This window comes from Cornus florida, unplaced genomic scaffold, assembly GCF_030987335.1.
Source record: "Cornus florida cultivar Cherokee Brave unplaced genomic scaffold, ASM3098733v1 CherokeeBrave_3.0.0_Hap2_Chr10, whole genome shotgun sequence".
Lineage (NCBI taxonomy): Eukaryota > Viridiplantae > Streptophyta > Magnoliopsida > Cornales > Cornaceae > Cornus > Cornus florida.
The window spans coordinates 113,411,327-113,434,532 of NW_026775580.1; the positions used below are offsets into that span (position 1 = coordinate 113,411,327).

General features: G+C 36.7%; 1 protein-coding gene across 1 annotated transcript in view; it reads left to right on the forward strand.

Moving 5' to 3' along the window:
* Window positions 1-19,913, forward strand: part of LOC132277294 (nuclear pore complex protein NUP205) — a 55,947-nt gene extending 36,034 nt beyond the window's left edge. The window contains exons 27-45 of the mRNA XM_059779114.1: window positions 220-312; window positions 387-500; window positions 679-849; window positions 977-1,032; window positions 1,112-1,184; window positions 1,288-1,478; window positions 1,567-1,693; window positions 1,776-1,853; window positions 3,354-3,518; window positions 5,842-6,012; window positions 6,082-6,219; window positions 6,860-7,003; window positions 7,192-7,314; window positions 7,451-7,546; window positions 7,668-7,805; window positions 7,971-8,071; window positions 17,091-17,210; window positions 17,288-17,420; window positions 19,483-19,913. Of these exons, the coding sequence (XP_059635097.1) occupies window positions 220-312; window positions 387-500; window positions 679-849; window positions 977-1,032; window positions 1,112-1,184; window positions 1,288-1,478; window positions 1,567-1,693; window positions 1,776-1,853; window positions 3,354-3,518; window positions 5,842-6,012; window positions 6,082-6,219; window positions 6,860-7,003; window positions 7,192-7,314; window positions 7,451-7,546; window positions 7,668-7,805; window positions 7,971-8,071; window positions 17,091-17,210; window positions 17,288-17,420; window positions 19,483-19,566 (2,316 nt within the window). The 3' untranslated portion in view covers window positions 19,567-19,913. The remainder of the gene's footprint in view (window positions 1-219; window positions 313-386; window positions 501-678; window positions 850-976; window positions 1,033-1,111; window positions 1,185-1,287; window positions 1,479-1,566; window positions 1,694-1,775; window positions 1,854-3,353; window positions 3,519-5,841; window positions 6,013-6,081; window positions 6,220-6,859; window positions 7,004-7,191; window positions 7,315-7,450; window positions 7,547-7,667; window positions 7,806-7,970; window positions 8,072-17,090; window positions 17,211-17,287; window positions 17,421-19,482) is intronic.
* Window positions 19,914-23,206: the final 3,293 nt, after the last annotated feature.

A 23,206-nucleotide genomic window follows, 5' to 3' on the forward strand; every position in this document is an offset into this window, starting at 1 on the left:
TTTTTTTTTTTTTTTTTCTCAGTTAGACAGCTACTTTCCGTTACATTATATGACGTTCTGGTTTATAGTAAAGCTGCTATGTTTCATGGTTTATGAGAATACAGTGTGAGTTCTTTGGCTTCGGTAGATTTTGTTTGGTATCAGGACGTGCTCTATTACTCTTTTGCTGGAAGGAAGCTACTTATTGTTTTGCTTTTATCGTTTTGCATTCAAACATAGGTGCTTGAGTTGCTTGAAATTGTCCAGTTTAGATCCCCTGACACCACTATGAAGTATACTCAGGCAGTTTCTAATATGAAGTATGGCTTTCTGGTAAGATTCAAATTCTGGGTCTTTTGATTTTTGATTTTTTTTATTTGCTGCGTTTTATACCATTTGTTTTTTAGGCTGAAGATATACTTGGGAATCCAGCAACATCTGGAAAGGGCGGTATTTACTATTATTCCGAGCGTGGTGACAGATTGATCGATCTTGCTGCTTTTCGTGACAAACTTTGGCAGGTGGTCTCCTTTAGTCTATAAATTCTTTAAAATGGAATTGTCTTTGCTCAGTTATACTTTAGCAGTATTCCTAGGGTGATTATTTATTCATTTTTTTCCAAAAGTTTCCTGGGGTGAATCTTCGTCTCTGAACTTGCAATAGAAATTCTCTGATCCTGATATAAGTTTGTTGTTTCAGAAATGCAATGTTGTTAATCCCCAGATGAGCTCTTTTGGAAGTGAAGCTGAGCTGAACGAAGTAAGAGATACAATCCAACAGTTGTTAAGATGGGGATGGAAATACAATAAGAACCTTGAGGAACAAGCTGCCCAACTTCATATGTTAGCTGGCTGGTCTCAGATTGTTGAGGTTAATGTCTTTATTTAATTTAAATATTGAATTTTTCGAAGGGTGTTGTGCTATCGGTCTACAGGTTTTTCCCTCTAACTTTATATTTGCAACTCTGTAATTTTCATCTTAATTGTGGTCTTTGCAGATCTCTGCATCCAGAAGAATATCATATCTTGAAAATCGATCTGAAATTTTGTTTCAGTGGGTCATCTTGTCAGCCTTTTTAATTTTCTTCTATGTTATATTGTCATTATGTAACTGTTTATTTTATTACCGACAGGTTGCTTGATGCCTCTTTGAGTGCTTCTGCTTCTCCGGACTGTTCGCTGAAGATGGCAGTAATATTGATCCAGGTAGGTTTAATCTACCTGTACCAGTTCTATTCTTAGCACATTATCACAGAATAACTTTGGCAATTGTTGCTTTATTGTTTTTACCTCTTCATTTTCTGTTTAGGTTGCTCTTACATGCATGGCCAAACTACGTGATGAAAGATTTTTATACCCTGGCAGTTTAAACTCCAACACTGTCACATGTCTCGATATTATTATGGCAAAACAATTACCAAATGGGGCCTGTCACTCTATTTTGTTTAAGCTTATCATGGCAATTCTGCGACATGAATCATCGGAAGCATTAAGGAGACGGTATGGTTTAGTTAGGCAGTCAAATCGTATTCCTATGTGTTAATCATGGCAGTACACATCTGACCTTTGTTGATAATTCTGAATTCAGCCAATATGCGTTGCTTCTTAGCTACTTCCAGTACTGTCGACATATGCTTGATCCAGATGTTCCAACAACAGTTCTGCAGTTCTTGTTGCTTGATGAGCAGGACTCCGATGATCTGGATTTCCAGAAGGTGTGGAGTTCTATTATCTTATTCTTAAAGTTATTCACTTGTGGATGTTTTAAGAAAATTAACTAAATTAGGTGCTTTCCAGATTGACAACGAGCAAGCAGAGTTAGCGCGGGCCAATTTTTCAATTCTAAAGAAAGATGCTCAGGCCGTCCTAGATTTGGTGGGTGCCTTGTCGTTTTTTTTTTTTTTTTTCCTTCTTAAACATGTTATATTTTGCTTTCATTTTATGCGTTGATTCCTGTTTTCTTTTTTTATGTGCCATATTTCTTTAGGCCGCTATTTTTTAATAAATTCTTAATTTGTGATAAAAGAATTTCAAATAAGTTAATTAAGGGAAAAAAAAAAAATTAAATAAGTTAGAAGGAAAATTCTACATGATTGGTATTAGGCCATGTATTTTATAGGGAGCAGAGTGTTTGGCATTTAAAATGAAAGAAAAGAAACCATTCATGTAGCTGAAATGGGACTGCTTTGATAGATCATAACATAGACTAGAAGTGAAATGTGTGACGGAGAAATTAGGTTTCACACCCTGAACTTTGATTACGCAATATTATACAGAAATCAACTAGGCGTTGACACTTGCATATTTTTACTTCTCAATGTATCCAATCTCATAAAAAACTACAAAATTCAGCGACAAAAACCTCAAAATCTTAACTTGTAGTTTCTCCACGTGTTCCCAATTCCATATCTTGAGAAGTAATGAGGGTGGGCGGTGAGCTTTGAAAATCCCAGTAGGAAACTGTTCATCCCCTAATTCATACAAGTTTGTACAATCAAATAGATTTTCATAGTATCAACCGAATAAAACAATACATAGTAATATAGATTGCAAAACCAATTCGATTTTCATTCAGAACCCATTTCTTCGAATCAAAGTTGCTATTTTTTATTAACCAACCATTCCCTTTAATTTGTCATGTGACCCTGGAAGGCATCCCTTACTAGGAGTCCCTTTAAACACCGCATGGTGGTTGTACTTTGCGTACAAGGAGCTCTTGGCCATTCAACTCGCAGCTATAATTCAGGCATCCGTCATCACAGACCTTGTCACATACCCTTATACAAAGAGTTTCAGATTTTTCACAAATCAATTTATTTCCAATTCAAAACAAGGAACATATTTGCGTACACATTTTCAAATCAAAAGTTCATGATCATGTAAATTTGCATATAGCATATAATTTTGATAAAATCTTACAGCGAACATGCATTTACATCCAAAAAGTACAGTATCAATATCTACTTGAAAGACTTTTTCAAAACTTAATTATCATAAATGAAGATGAGAGATCAAAATCCCAAAATAACCTTATTTTCTATTTTACCCCAAATTTTTTTTTTTTTCAAAAAATAAATTTAAATATTCATGGTGTTTACATTAGTGGTGGTAATAGACAGAGACCAACCAAAACTAATATGGAATGATGTAATTGGGAATGACTTAAAATTAAGTGTTATAGGATAAATGGCTTGAATAAGATGGTTTCTGTATAGTGTATATTTTATTGCTTTCATGGGGCAGCTTTTACCTTCCTTTGTTTTCCACTTTTCTAACTTAGAGTAGTTATGTTTGTGTACCCTAACTGCAATACTTCCTTTTGCTTTGTATAATTATGTTTGTTTTATTTTATTTTTTTAAAATTTTACTGTTCAGGTCATAAAAGATGCAACTCAAGGCAGTGAATCTGGGAAAACAATATCGCTCTATGTTCTCGATGCATTGATTTGTATTGATCATGATAAGTATTTCTTAAGCCAACTTCAAAGCAGAGGCTTTCTAAGATCTTGCTTTATGAACATCAGCAATGTTTCTTACATGGTTCGTGTCTTTTCGAGCATGCACTTACTTTCTTTTTCATTAATATGATGAGTATGATTATTTTTGAATAAATAGAAACTGCTGCTGTCTTTTCCATTGAATTTCCTCTAGGATTATAAACTTGTCGGAAAATGTGAAAAGTAGAATAAAAAGAAGGGCCATTGTGCAGAAATAGCCCATGTGGGCAAGATATAGTACTATGGTTCTTAATGTATACAATCAAATGCGTATAATTTTTACAACAAAATTAACACCACAACACACCCCCCCCCCCCACCACCACCACCACACCAAAATCATCTTTGATAAGTTGAAACCCCTTCATGTTTGGAACTATGTATGTGTCTTTTGATTGACCAACTCTAAATTTCACAGCATTCTGGAGTAAGTTGTGTTCTCTGTTCTGTTTCCGAACCTGTTAACTCCGGAATTACATTGTCCAGGCAATATTAATCTATTGAATTGGTATTAGCTTCCACAAAATTTCCTTGAAGTAATTACTCATTTGGAACCACTGAAATTTGTTTGAAGTCACATGTCTATTTCTGTAGCAACTGAAATACAATACAATCAAAATATGTCAACTTGGTTAACTATTCTTATTGGAACTATTTATTTTTTGTAAGCCTATTGTATGTCTGCGTGCGAGAGACGGGGCAGATTTGGATACATATTTAACCTTTGTCATTATTTCAGTTGGTGCTTCATCCATCATCTCATACATGTATCCAGTATCCGCATCTAAATTCTGTTATTTCTTGTCTTACCACATCCATCTCAAGACCTACATCTAAGTCGTGCTCATACTTGTTTCTTTGATGCCCAACTTTCAGTCCCTAAAGTTAAGTTTTGAATAATGCGTATAGTTTATTGCCTCCGTAAACACCCTTCATCATAATTCGTTCCTCTACAAATCCCTCTGTAACCCCCAAATGGATAGATCAAGGCCAACTGCAACGACATGCATTTCCACCATTAACCGTGCCACCAAAAACTTGGAGATCTCAATCTCTTCCTCTCTAATTTCTCCCTCTATAGATGGCCCCTTTTACTTCCTCTTTTGTGGTGCAAGTTTGGGCAGAAGTTATTGAATTGAAGGGCTGATAAAGGGTTTAAGGATGCTTCACAGTTCCAATCTCCATTTAATATTAAGAATTTGAGACTAAGCATGAGTCAAAGAGTGAGTTAAATATCTCTGTCTTGTGTTGAAATATGCAAGGAGCTAGCTTCCTTGTTGTGATATTGTTGCCCGAATTTGGTGCCGGGTCACCCGATTACCCGTTGGATGAGCTTTGTGTGGGCCCAATTGTAGCCCGATATATAAGGGCGCTTAGGGTTTGGAGTGGTGGACAAGAGAGACTCTGATATTCGTACAGAAACAGAGTGGGGCTGTAAACTTGTAATCCCTGATTTTACACATAGTGAAAACTTTCGCCAGATTCTAACCGTGGATGTAGGCTGTTGTCGAACCACGTATAAATCTTTGTGTTCTTTGTGTGGCGTGTTTACTTTTTTGTCGTGATTCTAGGTTCAACTTGGGTTCATTGCGTTTGTCATAACACTTGTGATGTAGATCTGGGCAAATTCTTAAATGCTATATATATGTCACGGAAAGGTCCAAGAAGCAAGCTATATGCAAACCCAATTTGCAGTTGACCTGTATGCTTCTTTCCGTTGGCCATCAGAGGAGGTGTAGGTATAAATGTTGATAGAGAAATTCTAGAAAGAAAAACAGGGGAGGAGAAACATATATATATATATATATATATAGGGGGAGAGAGAGAGAGAGAGAGAGAGAACAAGGCAATGAAAGTTTGATTCGGACCAGTGTTTGGTCATGGGGGTTTTCTGTAAAAGAATTGATAGTGACAGTTGCAGTGGTGAAGAGAAGAGAGAGTGTGGTGGTCATGGTGGAAAGGAGAGAATGTGGGGGTGGGCGGCAGTGGTGGTGGAGGGAGGAGAGAGTGTGGGGACAACTGCTGTGGTGGTAGGGAGAATAGAGAGGGAGAGTCTGATTACATCTCAAACTGCTGGAGGGTTTAACTGGTAAATTCATCCTATTTTGTTTATGCTGTCATTAAAATTAAAAATGAATATAGTCACATCAGAATCAGATGTCTTGGGTCAATAGGCTCCAAACTTTGATAAGGGGTATTAGAATGATTTTTCTAAAACTTCCATCCATTAGTGATTACCCCAAATCTCAGGATAGGCCAGGGTAATTTTCCCTATTTGTATTATTGCCAGTAAATTCTATTGCTAGTTGTATGTAAATTCTACTGATAATATGTTACCTCTTTCTTTGCTTACGTTTAATTTTTAGGATGTCGGGCGGTCATTGGATTCATTGCAGCGGGTGTGTACTCTTGAGGCAGAACTTGCTCTATTGTTGAGAATCAGCCACAAGTATGGGAAATCGGGGGCTCAGGTTCTATTCTCCATGGGTGCCTTGGAGCATATTGCTTCATGCAGGGCAGTCAATATGCAGATTAAGGTACTACTTATGCTTGTTAATCTTGTTTTCATTTCAATGGGCCTAAATTGATGCTCGATTCTGTATCAGGGAAGCTTAAGGCGGGTTGATGCTAAATTTGGAAGAGATTTATCTGCGGATGTTGATAAGCAACGTATGATCATAGCTCCAATATTGAGATTGGTGTTTTCTCTGACTTCTTTGGTAGATACATCTGATTTCTTTGAGGTCAGCTTCCAATAATTTCCTCAATTGTTACTTTCTGTTGTCGCATTGTGTTTTGCATATGCAAGTTCTAATTTATGTATTCTTTGCTATTATTTTAAATGTTTAGTAATGTATTATCTGTGTCTTTCCATGATACAATTAGGGGCTGACGAATATATCAGCTCTCTGGTGACAGGAACATGGTTATGTCATTCTAGAACCTTGACCTAGCTAGATAAAATCAAGAACCTTGAGCTAACAAAATAACGGTATCCTTGAACAGGTGCTGTTATAAGAAAGAATCAGAAGCAAGTGCTGATGTCTAGTACTTTGCATTAATTCATCTATGCCTGATCAATAGCCACTTACTTGAATTTTGCTTATAGAGAAATGATTTGCTAATATTTAAACTGCACTATCATATACTTATTATCTTTAATGGAAAGTACGTCATAACTTTTGGAACAACAATTAAATTGGGATGAAAGCTTGAGCAAGTCAAAAATTATATCCACGTATTCTGGAGACAAGCCATCTAATTCCAACCCTAAGATGTATAAAAATGGGCCTTTAAGTTTGATGCTATTCTTTACCCTCTATTTTCTTTTTCGTTTTCTAGCATCTGGTAAATATTATTCTTGTTGATCTGGTTATCTGACAGGTGAAGAATAAAATTGTTCGCGAGGTCATTAATTTTGTCAAAGGGCATCAATTCCTTTTTGATCAAGTTCTTAGGGAAGATGTTCTTGAAGCTGATGAGTTGACCATGGAGATGATAAATCTTGTTGTTGGGATACTTAGCAAGGTATAGGCCCTTTAATTGAGTTAGAGAATTGTTAGCACAGAAGTGTAAATTTAGCTGCCTTGAAACTAACACTGCTGGGGCACAGTGAAAATTACAATGGACTCTGGGATGACAGTGGCCCCTCAATAACTCTGTCCTTATTTATTTCATGAATCTTGCCTTTTGTCACCCTTCTGATTTTTCTATAGGTTTGGCCATATGAAGAAAGTGGTGAGTATGGTTTTGTTCAAGGGCTTTTCAGTATGATGCATGCGCTTTTCTTGCATGATTCGGAATCTTCTTCAATTCCCCGATCAGCACGTTCTGTGGAGGTAAGTCATATAATCTCTATTGAAGCTACTGTGGAGGGTACAGACTGATTCAAAATGAATGTATATCTAACTATGCTTTGTTTCTTTTTTACTTTTTCCCTTTATTTTCTTTTAAAATTTTACTATGAATATTCAGAATCAGAGGAAGTCAGAACTGAGCACTTTTCGCCTTTCCTTCAGCCTGAGCTCTTATCTATATTTTCTGGTCACAAAGAAATCCCTTAGACTGCAGGTAGATGTTTAAAGGTCGAGCTCGGAGCAATATGGTTTTTTCTTTGTTGCTGCTATCATTCCAAATCTTTGTTAATGTTATGAAACGTATATTCTCTTCTAACCAACATGATTCGTTCCAGGTTTCAGATGCTCCCACCAACTACCAAGCACCTGCTGAAAAGCAGCAGCCTACATTGAATTCACTCATTGTTGTTCTTAATTCTGCGACAACTGCTCTTGAAAGAGCTGCTGAGGAAAAGTCATTGCTAGTTAACAAGGTGAAAGTGTGTGTGGACTAGTTGTGACTTTTTTATGCTTCTCATATGTTGACTTCACTCATTATTTACTTATATATATATATATATATATATATATATTTATGTTGACATTATGCTACTCTCATTTAAGTCACAACTAAATTATTTATACCTCTGGTATTCTAGATTCAAGACATAAATGAACTATCCAGACAAGAGGTGGATGAAATTATCAACATGTGTGTTCGACAAGATTGTGTTAAATCGAACGACAATATACAGAAAAGGTATTAATATGTTTGCATTTGTTGCTTTGGTTTTCAATCGCTTAAGTCAGTAAGGAAATATTCTGTTCGGTTTATGTCGTTTGAATTTTGAGTTATCTTTTGTTTCTCCTTTTAGGCCTTGTTGTTGGATTATGTTATGAGATCCTATGCAATATCTAGATCAATTAATTCTTGGAATTAGTTAAATCTTTTTGATGGATAAGTTGGCCTGCTTTACAATTTTTTTGTTATCATTTTTTGATGAATTTCAGTGGTGTACATTATGTGGAAGTTCTGTGCATTATCAAGGTTTAAATTTGAATTGTTTTCTAAGAATCATGGCCTCATATAAGGAGTTGTGTGTCAGACCAGCATCACTTTCATTTCTTGTTAACTTCTCATGTCGAAGTTGGACATGAGACTCTCAAACATTGGCATGAGCTATGTGTGCGACGTGTCTGGTCGGTCATGCACGGAAGAAGCATATCCAATAATTTAAGTTCACTGTACAGTTGTACACGGAGTTTCTTTAAATATATTCCTTTTGTTACATTTGAACTGACTAAAATGAAGACGCTGTGTCCGTAAAATAATTATTTTACTGTAGAAAACAGAAGAGTTGTTAGTAATATAAATATTTACCCAGATTTGATATATCCGATGGTTGTTATGTGCACCTGATGCACTTCCCCAAGTCCATGTAACATAGCCCAACACAAGTACAAATCAGTTATAAAACATATTAACTTTTTTAATCCTACTTCAAACAACTAGCCAGCCAAGAACATTTTCCAAATTTTATAAAATTATTTGTTACTATATCGGATTTGGTTCATACCCTTGTAGGGACTATAACATATTCTTTACGAACATAATCCTCTAATTTCAATTTCAAATTTGCATTAACATCTGTCAAGAAAAGTGTAATTACCTTACCAATGATATCCTCGAAAAAATTACATTAATTAGGATCATATATTATATACAGTTTCATAGAAATCAAACAAGAAAAGTCCTTGAAGAAGAACTAGTGTGTTTGAGGGAGAGAGAGAGAGACTTTGGTTCTTAACTTCCAAGTCCTAGGTCAAGGTTTTGAGACTGTTAAGAGAGAGAAATAGGTGCCAGGTTTTTTCAAGGTTAGGGTTTCAACTCAAAAGCTAAAACCCCCCCAGGAGGAGTAGGAGGGGGGAGTCATCATGGTTACCTTTTCAATATGGAGATTGAAGATCTAACATTTGATGCAGATTTTAGTTTGTGATCAGGTTTAATGGTAAGAAACGACCACCATAGAAACTCTTCAGTTTGAACAAAAAGGAATTAGAGTTCCAATAGCGTCCAAATTTCTTTGCCCCTTTATCGTTTATAAACTATGAGAGCAGTTTACATAGTTTTGGATGACATTAATGTGACATAATAAATGGATCAAATCAGGTAATTCTTGTCAAGTTAAGAAACATAAAAACAACCAGTTAATTGTATCGCTAGAATTTCAACACGAATACAATTATGCTCTATTGTAACCCACTAATTCTTTGTCCGGTTTCAGTCACGTGTGTTGGAATTTGAAAATTTGTCACCTTTATTGTTGTAGTGTCCTATTGCTTGTGAAATTTTGGTATCAACTCCCTGTTGTTCTGTGCCTCGTGTCTATAATTACAGTGGAGTATTCTGGAATTGTCATTGTAAATGAATGTTGAGATATGGTTATTTTATGGCATTTATGCAGAAGTGCTAAAGGTTTTATGGACATTAGTTATGTAAGTTTAAAAGTTAAAATGTATGTCATGCTGAAGTAAATTCCTTATGGAGTACATAACGAACTAGACCCTCTTGTCAACTACCATCTGTACTGCGTGCTTTGGCCATTCCGTGTGCTAACTTTGGTGGTTTGGATGTGGCCAAACTTGACCAATAGATAAAATTGGGCTGTAGTTTCAAACCGGATTTGGCTTTGACTGAGAAAACTCATCCCCAGTTGTGGGCAGGACAGGCGTTGTTTAAGGCCTTAGGCAACCCAATGCAGCCTGTGCCTGGTTGAATGTATAGTTGTATTATGACATTTGTCGTAATTTCATCATGCTTGCATATTGAAGTTGTTTATTACTTGGTTTTAAATTTCACCAAAATTTACGATTTCATTGCATAACCTTTTCCGGATTCATGACAAACATGAATGGTCTAATCTCTGATTGACTTCAAATGTTTTTTTTACTTATAGTTACTTTTTTGCCATTTCATTGCAATCTTTTTTTTGATAAGTTTATCCTTGCAATATTTTTTAATTCTTGTTGTAACGGATTTTTTCCTGACATAAGAAAGCCAAAGCATCTGAAATGCTAGTTTTCTTTAGTCTGGACCCTGGTCAGAAGCCTTTAGTCCTGCGTATATGGTTAAGGTTTATCCCCTTGTCACCCAAAGTTGATTTCTAGATATAGTATGGGGTAGGGAGGGATTAAGCAGTCTCCTTACAGAATCAAAGTTCACCACTACTCTTGGCCCAAGGATACTTTTAGATCTTCCTTGAAGTAACATATTGTTTAGTAACAAAAGCAAGAAGGTACACAACCTTATGAAACAAAGGACTACATTAAGTATGTGCAATTTAAATAAGGAAGAAATATTTTTTTGGATAAGTAAGCAACATACGCACACACTCACACACACTACCCTGCGACCATGTGAGATTCAAACTGTTCATCCCCCCTTTGGGGAGTAGAGCTCACAGCACCAGGGCCAATACCCCTGTGGTAAACAAGGAAGAAATATTAAAACAATAAAACATGCAAACTAAAAGTGTTGTAGGAGGTAATAAAACTAGAAAAAGCTGAAAAAAGGTTGTTCAATAAAGCTCAAACATGAAGGTACACTTGCAATTTCTTTTTCTTCTTCATTTCTAATAATTAAAGAATCAAAACATTAATTTCCAGTTGGAATTTGAAAGACTATATCTTAAGGACTGTTTGGAAACTGGAGAACCAATTAGGTAAGGATAAGATATCCTTGTTTTATGTTGGCCTGTGACAGCCGAAGTCATCTATTTCTGGATTCAAGGTCACTTAAAAAATAAGAAAGTATAACAAACTCAATGTTTCCTGGCTGGGAATTTTCGAAGATTCCCTAAAGCCCCTCAAATATTAAGCCTAGTTATCAATATGCACATTATTGTGGATGGCACTATCTTCGCAGTATGTTGTGATAACCTCATAGTAGTGTACATGTATGCTTCTTATGATGCATGGCAAGGTTTACTTCTTTCAAAAGTTTATTAAATCTAAGTTACTTCAAAATTTAAGGGAAATAAGGAAGTAATTTCCATTCCCTTCTCTAAAAGAAGTCTTTTCTGAATGGTATCCTGATCCGCGTGCTACATTTAAGACACATGGAATATCATCGCTAAAGCCAACAGTAAGTTGTTAGTTTGAACCCACATCACATATACTATATAGAAGTTTAAGTTCCTTTTATGAGTTTTGAGATGACTTGGGGAGGGATTGGGTGGTTGATAACATTGGAACTACTAGTGAGTTGCTGGGAGTTTCTACAGAAGGTAATAATGCTCAGACTTTATCTCTTCTTCAATCAATTGTGACTGGAACTGAGATAGCAGTCACTAATGAAGTTATAAACACGAAACCCATATCGTCTTGGAAAGGGATTCATGAGATTAAGAATCTCATCTCTCATGTCAATTACGACAAGAAGAAAGGTGTGGTGATGGAAAGGGGCAGGACTAGGAGTAGGAGTTTGAAGAGGGGGGGAGGGGAGTTAATCTCAACTGGTTTTTAATGAAGCTACGAATCATTATATGGAATGTTCGTGGTCTCAATGACCTGAATAAAAGGAGGGTGGTGAAGGTAGCTTTAAGAAAATGGGGGGCACAGGTTATTTGTTTGCAAGAAACCAAGATGGCATCCATTACTAACGGAGTGGTTCGAAGTTTGTGGGGAGGAAGGTTTGTGGAATGGGAGGCCTTGGATGCTACAGGTTCTTTGGGTGGTATTTTAGTTATGTGGGATAGCAGGTGGTTGTCTAGAATGAATGTATGGAAGAGGAGATTTTCTGTTTCTTGTGAGTTTAAGATGGAAGAGGATAATTTCAGATGGGTTTTTTCTGGGGTCTATGGACCGGTTGACGATGCTGAGAGACCTATTTTATGGGAGGAACTAAGCCTCGTTCAAGGTTTATGCTCTTTACCATGGTGTTTGGGTGGGGACTTCAATTCAGTCAGGTTCCCGTCAGAGAGGTCTACTGGAGGAAGAAGGTCCGTAAACATGGATCAGTTTTCAGACTTCATTGATGAGCACCTTCTCATTGATTTACCAATGGAAAGTGCAACCTATACTTGGTCCAATGGTAGAGACCCAGTTACTCTCTCAAGATTAGACAGATTTTTAATATCTGGGGAGTGTGAAGAAAAATTCCCAGACGCTGTTCAAGGTGTCTTAGAAAGGGTTACCTCTGATCATGTTCCTTTAGTTTTGGATTGCGGGGGTTTGTGTTCTAGGAAAACCCCATTCCGTTTAGAGAATATGTGGTTGAGAGCGGAGGACTTCCAAGGGACTATTTGTTCTTGGTGGGAGGGAGTGTTTGTTACAGGTGCGTCCAGCTTCATATTAACACAGAAATTAAGAGCTCTCAAACTCGCTCTTAAGCAGTGGAATAAGGATGTCTTTGGGAATCTTGAATGGAGGAAGAATAGAGTCTTTGCTAATTTTTCTGAGATTGATCGGCTTGAGGAGGCGGGTGGGAATGTGGAGTCTCTTTCTACTAGGAGAGCTTCCTGTCAGGCAGTTCTTGCTGAGATTGCTCGCATGGAGGAGATTTCGTGGCGATAAAAACCCGGGCTCTTTGGTTGAAAGAGGGTGATCGCAATACAAAAATTTTCCACAGACTTGCTAATGCTCACAGAAGGAGTAATCATATAGGACGTCTACGGGTTGAAGGCGTGGAGTTGTGGAGGGAGGAAGAGGTGTGTAGTGGGATCGTTTCTTTTTATCAGAAGCTCTACACAGAACCTTTAGATTGGAGACCTAAACTTGATGGTCTCCCTTTTGAGGCCATTTCTGTATTGGAGAGAGATGGGTTAGAGCTTCCTTTTACTGAAGAAGAAGTTCTTAAGGCTTTATCCAGTTGTAATGGGGATAAAGCCCCGGGGCCAGACGGGTTCACTATGCGCCTTTTGAAAGAAAGTTGGGCGGTTGTGAGAAATGAGTTGGGCGGTTGTGAGAAATGAAGTGATGAGTACCTTTCAGGAGTTTCATTCTACTAGTGTTTTTGAAAAATCGCTCAATGCATCATTTATTGCCCTTATCCCTAAGAAGGGAAACGCTTCAAATATTAAGGACTTTCGTCCTATTAGCTTAGTGGTTTGTATTTACAAACTCATAGCTAAGGTGCTGGCTCATAAAATGAGAGAAGTTATGGATGTGATTATTTCAGATTCCCAGAATGCCTTTGTTGGAGGACGGCAAATTCTTGATTCAGTTCTTATTGCTGGAGAATGTGTGGATTCAAGGTTGCGTAGTGGTGTTCCTGGAGTTCTTTGCAAACTTGATATTGAGAAAGCTTATGACCATGTCAATTGGAATTTCCTTCTCTACTTGCTTAAAAGAATGGGGTTTGGAAGTAGATGGATGACATGGATTGAGAGCTATCTTTCGTTTCTCGAGGTTTAAGACAAGGTGATCCATTGTCATCTTTTCTTTTTCTAATTGTTATGGAGGGTTTAAGCAGACTCATGCGACGGGCAGAGAATCTTGGTCTTATCAAGGGATTCTGGGTGGGAAGAGATATTGACAATCAGGTGGAGATTTCACATCTACTTTTTGCAGATGACACTCTGGTTTTCTGTGATACTAATGTGTCTCAACTTAGATACTTGAGATGCATTCTGGCTTGCTTTCAGGCAGTTTCCGGGTTAAAGGTGAATGTGGCCAAGAGTGTGCTTGTCCCGGTCGGGAATGTTGAGGATATGTCTTCTTTAGCTGCAGTTCTTGGGTGCAGGGTGAACTCCTTTCCCATCCCTTATTTGGGATTGCCCCTAGGGGTTTCTTCCAGGTTAGTGGGGAGTTGGGATTCTGTGCTTGATAGGTATGCAAAGAGGTTGGCTGGTTGGAAGAAGCAATATTTATCTAAGGGGGGTAAAGTAACTCTTATCAAGAGCACTTTATCAAGCCTTCCCACTTATTTTCTTTCTTTGTTCCAAATTCCATGCTCCGTTGCTGATAGAATCGAACAAATTCAAAGGAATATCCTTTGGGGAGGTAGGGGAGATGAGTTCAAGTATCATCTTGTTAGATGGGAGCAAGTTTGCAAGCCTATAAAGTTGGGGGGTCTTGGTATTAGACGATTGATCCCTTTTAATAAAGCTCTTTTGGGTAAGTGGTTGTGGAGATATGGGAAGGAAAGACATCGTCCTTGGCGCTGATTAGTGTCTTGTAGGTATGGGGAAGATGTTGGTGGTTGGACTACACGTCCGGTTTCTATTGTGGGAGGAGTTGGGGCCTGGAAATCCATTCGACAAGGATGGGATGCCTTTTCCTCTCATATCAGATTTAGAGTTCAGGATGGTAGCTGTGTCCGCTTTTGGGATGATCTTTGGTGTGGGAACTAGCCTTTATGTTGTACATTTCCCAGGTTATATAGTATTGCAGTTGATAAACATGCCATTGTTGCTAACTGTTATCATCTTGATAATAGTGGGATTACGTGGAATGTTCATTTTCGGCGTTCATTTCAGGATTGGGAGTTGGAAGAGGTGAGCATTTTCTTGGATCAATTGTATCGGCAAGAAGGAATTGGCAGGGGTTTTGACAGTTTAAATTGGCTTCCCTCCTCTCACGGGCGTTTTACAGTTAGGTCCTTGTTTTTCTGTCTGTCTAATTTTGCATCCTATGATTTTCCTTGGAAGACTATTTGGTGCTCCATGGTCCCTACTAGGGTGGCATTCTTTGTATGGACTGCTGTTTGGGGAAAAATTCTAACGATCGATAATCTGAGGAAAAGGGGAAATTTTCTTGTTAATTGGTGCTGTTTATGTAAGCAGAATGGGGAGCCAGTCGATCATCTCCTAATGCATTGCTCTATAGCGCGCGATTGCTGGAATCTCATTCTTGGCCTATTTGGCATGTGTTGGGTAATGCCACGTTCTACTAGGGAGCTAATTCATACTTGGAGAGGTTGTCGTGTGAGTAGGAGCGTTTGTGCTTATTGGAGATCTGTATCACATTGTATTTGGTGGTGCATCTGGAAGGAGCGAAATAGTAGAATGTTTGAAGGGAAGGAGTCGTCTACAGCGACACTGAAACTTTTTATCATTCGCTCTCTTTTTTGTTATGTGAACAGAAGTTCGTGTTCCTCTTCTGTTGATTTAATTTCTTTTCTGGATTCTTTGGGGCCTTAAACCCCGGTTCCTTTGTCCACGTGACGCGTTTCCCTATTGATCACCCTTTTTAATTTATTATTACTTATCAAAAAAAAATGAGTTTTGAGACTGTAGAAGAAATCTTATGCTTTATTTTTCAACATTATTTATTTTGATATTATATCAACTAAGGTCTCAGAATACTGTCCTGTTAATAAAATTCTTGGAATCATGATGTTGGATTAAATTTTTTGAAGGATACATGAGGTGTTTATGCTTTTGTAAACATAATTTGCTAGTAGATTATATTTGAAATCTGTTTCCATTCCGCTCTATCTAAGGCCATGGCGTCAGTGAAATTGGATGTTACTAGGGGCGGAGCCAAGGGGGGGGGGGGGGGGGGGGGGGGCTGGGGGTTGCCATGGCCCCCCTTGATTTTTTGGAATTTATTTTTTAGTATAACATATATGGTATAAAATCTATACTTGGCCCCCCTAAGAAAAAACAAAAAAAATAATTCTTTCTTTAATTAGCATTTAAAAGATACGGAGTAATACAAAAAATGACTCATAAAAATTTAATGTGGCTATCTTAAAATTTTAACTCAAACAGAGTTCTTTCCATAATGTTCTATTTTAAAATCCTTCCAACTCAATCACGATTCTTTCCATAACCTTATTATCCTAAAATTCCAACTCAATCACGATTCTTTCCATAACCTTGTTTGACCTAAGGAATCACTTTTTGCTCATGGATGTAGATAATTTTTATGCAAACTGCAGTCAGGTTAATCTCAAAGCTTTTTTTTTGATCCTCTCTCTATATAAATTTTGTATGTATATATGTATTTTTGTGTGAGTGTGTCTATTTTTTTTTTAAAAAAAATTTAGATAGATATATTTTAGTATGAATATAATAAATAGTAAAATATTTTTGCCTACGTAATATTTTTTTTTTTCTCCATAAGTTCTAGTTAAGTAGTGTTGCTTATAATTTTGGCCCCCCCAACCTCAAGATCCTGGCTCCGCCCCTGGATGTTACGATCGATATCCTTCCGCCCTTACTCTCCATGTCAGCACATGTGAACAAAATCAGATTGGATATCTATTGAAGTAGTTTGGAATTTATCCAAGATATAAGATTCTCTGTCACCTTTGAATCAGACTCGAATCTGGTTTCATTTGCTGTCCAAGCCTTTGATAATACAATCCTGGTCTTGCTCCTGTGGAAAGGAATTGGATCCATTTGACTTTAAGAAATTGTATCCATTTGGATGTGATCATACCAGTACTACTGCACCGGATCCCATCAGAAATCCACAAGCGTGCTTGGGTGTGAGTAGTACTAGGATGGTTGACCCCATTGGAAGTCTAAACTTTTAAACATTTACTTTAACTGGAACATCTCAACATTTTTTAAGATTTTCCAGTTTTGAAAGATCATTTAATTTTTTCATTCTGCATATCATGGTATGCAGGCCTTTTTGACATAGAAAAAATATGGAACAATGCGTACTGCTGGAAGCAATATTGTCTAACATGATTGCTTGATCTGGAATAGGCCTGCTCATGAATCACAATTTAATGTTCTGTTACATATATTTTTTTTTAACCTAATTTGTCATTTAAAGTGTGTGCAATATGTTAGTTGTTTTCTCAATTGCTTACATTTCTACAGGAGGTATATTGCTATGGTGGAGATGTGCCATATTGCTGGAAACAGGGATCAGCTTATTACTCTATTACTTCTGCTTGCAGAGAATGTGCTGAACATTATCCTCATCCATTTCCAGGATGGGTATGCTTGTTATTACTTGCAGCTGTACTACTTGTTAAAGTTATTTCTTGTTTGTTGATCAATGTTTTTCTTGGCAGTTTTGAACTTGGTGATTCCAGTGAAGCTTTGAAAATGATTACGTATGGCACCAAGCCTGATTCTGGAGAGGAGTTGCCTTTGTTGTGTGAAAAGTTAATTCCAACTTTAGAAAGACTAGAATTGCTGAGTGAGGTACGCTGCAATGTTCCTTTATTAATCTCACTGCTCGGTATCTTGTTTTTCCTGGTCATCCTATCAAGCGACCGAGTCTTATGTATCCTGTATCGATTATTATTTTCTTGGATTTTCAATCATTTTTTGAGATTTGGTTTGTTAATGTGAGGTTTCATGGTTCATTTAGTTCAACAGTAATGAAATCAAGGAAAAGATTGTATCATTTTCCTTGAAAATGAAATTGAGAAGAAATTAGTTTCCTTCCATTTTTTATCCATTAAAGATCTGCTATACACCGAATTTTGCTTGTGCTGCATTCTGAAATACCATTCCTTTCCCCCCTTAACCTAACAAAATAAAGGAGCCCGTCCATAGTGTCCCCTAATTTTCACTAGGTCAAGATTCCAGGAGAATCAAAGCTTAAGATATTTGATTTTTCCATCATCACCTTAGCCCATTCCGCTACATAGTCCGTAGGGTAATTTCTCGCTAAGGGTAGGAATGTAAAGAGGAGAATTATAGACTGTAGAACACTTGACCCAATTAGAATTCAATAATGTGATTTGGGGGGGGGGGGGGGGGGGGGGGGGGGGGGGGTGAGGAGAGCAGACATAAGACAATGGTTTCAAGATCTAATTTAAGATCTCTACACCCCATCTATTTATATTATCGAATAAAAATCAGTTTGAATCTCCACCAATCCCCCTCAAGTTGGTGCACGCACACACATATTTCATGCCCAACTTGCATATATTAGTGGAAATTTTAGCTCAAACCTTTAGTTAGCACAGCCAACTGTTCCTCCGATTTCACGAAAATTATGCAAATCACTCCATCATTCATCTTGTCTTTGATGAACTTCATGTCAATATCAACATGCCTTTTCTATCATCTTGAATCGGATTGTGCGTCATATTGTTGGCTGCCTTGTTATTGCAAATATCGTTTCATGAGTTAATACAAATAACTCGCAAATCACTCATCAAGGTCTAAAGCCACATGAGTTCGGATATTTCATGTGCCATAGCCCTGGATCTAGCTACTGCTGTTTGTTTTTTTCCCTTGTAAGTAGTCCCCTCCTACCAAGGTGCAATAATCTGAGGTAGATTGTCTACCATCAATTGAACTAGCTTATCTTGTATCTGTGAAGGGCTCAAGTTTCAAATGATTGGAGAACAATATCCCTTCTACATGGAGACTTTAGATATCTCAGAATACAAAAACCACCTCTAAATATGTGGTGTGAGGATCATGTATAAACTAACTAACGACTCCTACTGCATATGCTATGTTAGGACGAGTATGAGCAATTTTGTCTCCCAACCAATCCCTAATATCTTAATTTGTCCACTTGATCACCCTCACCAGTTTGAAGATGATGATTAGTCTCAATAGAAGAATCTGCCACCTAATATGTATGATTCTTCTAGTAGATAAAAATGTCCTTATTTGATCTGGCAACCTATATTCAAATTATGTAACACAGATTCCATATTCGTTCTTTTTCTCAAATTTCTGGACTAGGTGAGCTTTCAACTTGGACACTTCCTCAGCATCAACAGTCACTGCTATGTCATCTACATACACTATAAGGACTGTTATCTTATCCCTTGCTCGCCATATGAACATGGTGTGATCTTCATTGCCTATTAGATATTTAATAATGCGGTAATTTTCGTATTTTACAACGTATATACATGTTCTTGTGTCTCAAATGAGGATTCTTGTTATATTGCCATGAGTATGTACTAGAAACACTTTCTTGTTCCCATTGACAAAACATTCATTTTTATTTGCTCTTTACAAATGGGTGTTTTGCCTAGTTGTTAATTTTAGTTTCTGGTAGATGTCAAGGAAGACTTTGTATGTTATTTTCTTAGCTGTTTACCTTAGCTACTTGGGGGTTTTGGGGAAGACTTTGTTTAAACTCTCTACTCATTTCATTCCTTGTGTACCTGGGTGCACTAAATTTTCAAAAGCTTCATGCATCCATCATCTGAGTTTGGAATATTTTCGCCCATAATTTTCAGCAATTTTGTATACTAATTAGTTCTTCTGTGGCTTTCACTTGTGTTCACAGGATAAAACTGGTCACAGCCTTAAAGTTTTCTGTAGGTTGGTGAGTTCACTAAAGGAAATGGCAATTCAGAAGTTGGAGTTCTGAGATAGGATATTTTGTTGCTGGAGCCAGTGCAAATCTCTTCTATTTGACCTAAAAAAAATTCAGGTCAATATGTTTTCATGTTGTTCGATTAGTGGATAAATTTCAGGTTAATATTTATTCATGTTATTTAATTAGCGGACTCATTAAAGGAAATTGCAATCCCAAAGTTTAAAGAGTTACAAGAGGATATTCGGTTGCTGGAGCCAGTGCAACGCTCTTTGTATAACCTGAGTAGTTGTTTTGGTCAATATAGATTAGTGTTGTTCACGACTTTGCTGTATATTATATATGTACGAGTCATGTACTTAATGTAACATTTGCTTAAATGTGTATAACTTTTATCAATTCATATTCGTTCGTGTGCTTGCAGCTTTAGTGAAATAATTTTGATGAATTGGTGAAATTGAAACTACAATTGATGAGCTCTGTGGCTATAGATATATTGTTCTACCTATTATTGGTCTTAGTTGCTCTTATCTGCTCCCATTTGTAGAAAAAAGAATTATACATTTTTCAGTGCTGGGATCCAAAAAATGTCATCCACGCTCAAATAGTATACATACATAACACGCGCGCACACATCCATATAGTACGGGAACGTTTTGATGTGTTAGCTTTCAAGGTAAATTTTATAGAATCCAAGAACCTAGAATTCACTCAAATTTAGTCACATCATTGTAGAGATAATTTTTTTTTACTTGTATTAGTCAACTAAAACATGTTTATTTGGTACACAGTATAAGTCATTGGATAAGCTCAGGTACAATTAAATACAGTATTATTCAACCTCACAATACTCGTAAAATAACTGGTCCTCCTTGTCTATATGGTTCAGTTTTGACACAAAAAATAACTAGATTTCTTATCCATGTGTGTCCGTATATGAACTCAGTTTCCGAGGCAGGGCCAGGTCACACTCCTGTTTCCTTGCCATGGGCATTTGTACAATTAGTAGTGGCTTGCTTACCAGCTTTGTGTCAAGGGCCTAGGGTTTCACTGCTACTCCAGTCACACCCGTGCGGCGCCGAGGCCTTGGTCTGTCTAACTCTCACACTTGCTCGTGCCAACACAATCAACCCGTGTTGTAATGTCTCATTCCCTCTACACAGATTGCACACACGCACTTTGGCAATTGTTGGCCAGAGGAATAATACGTCTATTATTACTCAAGTGTACAATGCTCTCTCACACCAGAGCTTGTTGGTTAACTCCTCTCCAATTGATGGGCATCTTACTAACTTACATTTTTCTAGATAATTGTCCTAATTAATTACATTATACAAAACTCCCTACCATCTAGAACTCTACTACATTCTTCTCATGCCATGCAGCCGCCTCATCCGCGTACACATGTTCGCCACTCCTTGCAATTAGGCAGGGCGTGACATTCTCCCCCACCCAATTCTTGTGACGCCCTCGTCGTAATCTCAACGCTTGTCTTACAAACTCGTCTGGGAACCTTTCCACTTGACGAGATACTCTAGCTGTGTGTCTTCTCTGTATGCTACTCGTCTCTACTCGTCTTTGCACTTCCTTCCTCGCACGGGAGCCTTCTACTCTTAGTGCCTCTTGGTGCACACCCTTCCATGGCCTCAATGTGTAGCTTGGCTCTCTACTTGTCACGACTCCTTGTGACGTTGGCCTTGCTATACTTCCGCACGTCCTCCACTGGCAAGGTGTACCGCTCCATGTTTTACATTGTTGTTCCTTTCACCTTATGACTTTCAATGTCAAAAAGCGGGAGAAATTGATCTAAATCAAGGATATGTATATCCTTTAATATGCTTTCACTACTTTTAATGGTACATTGCTGCTATTTTAAGTGCTTCTATGATATTCAATAATTATTTAGTTTTTGACATTTAAAGGCAAAAGAGGGAGACCGTTGGTCCCACTTTTGAATTAGGTTTTGCACTTTAAATGTCAAAATACTATCACAGGTCCATCTCAATGAACTTTAAGTGATTTTGGAGTGCTCGGTGCATTACAATGACTTACAGGGGTAATATGGTCCTTTTACATTCATGAGAGATCAATTCATATTACTTGAGGAAGGTACATTGTACTTCAATTTTCAAACCTTCTAGGGTTTCAGTCTCAGGTTCAAAAGGTCTAATTTGGCTACAAAGGTTTATGGTCCTTTTGCTATGGGAATATTAGGACATTATTTGTCCAATGATTGGTGAATGATGCCATGTGGATTTCCTCTTTAGGGTAGGATTACAGATCCATGTACCCTATATATATCCTATTATAGCAATGAACCTCTCAAGCCATATTGAGCACCCTTGTGAGCATCCTTGTGAGCTACATTGTGACACTAAGAATAATGAACTTCACCTGAGATTTGAGAACAATTTATATGCTAATTTCATCTTAGAGATCCATATAGTGAGTGTGAGCTTGTGAAGGATGTTTAAGGCTGTTGTGTACTGTTTTGCCGGTGTAGAATAGAGGTTCAGAGGTTCAATCCAGGCTTAAGGCCATTGCAAGGGTTTCTAGGGGTTGAGGCAAGCTTGTTTGTTTGTTCTTTTTGTTTTTGTCATTTGACAACTACATAGTCATTGTTCATACACATATTATTGTTATAGTTCATTTTGACGTCGCCAACCTCCATCTGTGCATCTTTTTTTTTTTTTTTTTTGGTTTACCCTATATAAGTATATAATGTTGATATTTTGCTGTGAGTTGCATTCCTATCATTTGAGCATGTTTATATATCTAATTTGAGGTAATAAAGTTTTTTTTATCTTTAATATACAATGATATACATATATATAATTAATTATATACAATATAATAGTCACATCTATTACTAGGTTCATTAATTCTAAAACCATTAACAATGATTAAAAAAATAATCATTCCTAAACAGTCCACCATTTCTTTTAAAGAAAAGTCTCTTAAACCTTAATTCCAACTTCAATAATTATTTAATCAGTTAGATAATAAATTATAATTAAAGGAATAATATAATTAATTCAAAACCCAATAATGATTTAATTATTTAAATCACATATTCAATAACTATGCTTTGACAAATTATCCAAGTCTCTACCAATATTATTTTATTAGTATTATAAAATAAATAGCTAACATGAAGTACTCGATTATTCTAATTTAAGTATTTCTAATCATAATCCAACTTATACATACAATAACCATAGATGATATTTTAATCATCTATCACATAGCAATTTAATTACGCTTTGGCAAATCAACCATTACCTTATAAATATATTTATTTATGCATAGGCAATTCAACCATACCTCCAACAAGTATATTTATTTATACATTGACAAATCAACTATGCCTCCACAAATATATTTATTTATATATTGGCAAATTAATCATGCCATTATAAATATATTTATTTATATATTGACAAATCAACCATGTCTCCTTAAGTATATTTATTTATACATTGACAATTCAACCATGTCTGCAAACATTAAAAGTTAATTTATCAACCAAATAATTCATACATTGGCAAATTAACTTATCAACAAAACAATTCATACCTAGGCATTCTATGCATATCTTATGCATATAATTAATTTAATAACCAACCTATCCATATATACCAAATAAGACTAATAATATTAACTATCTTAAATGATATATATATATATATATATA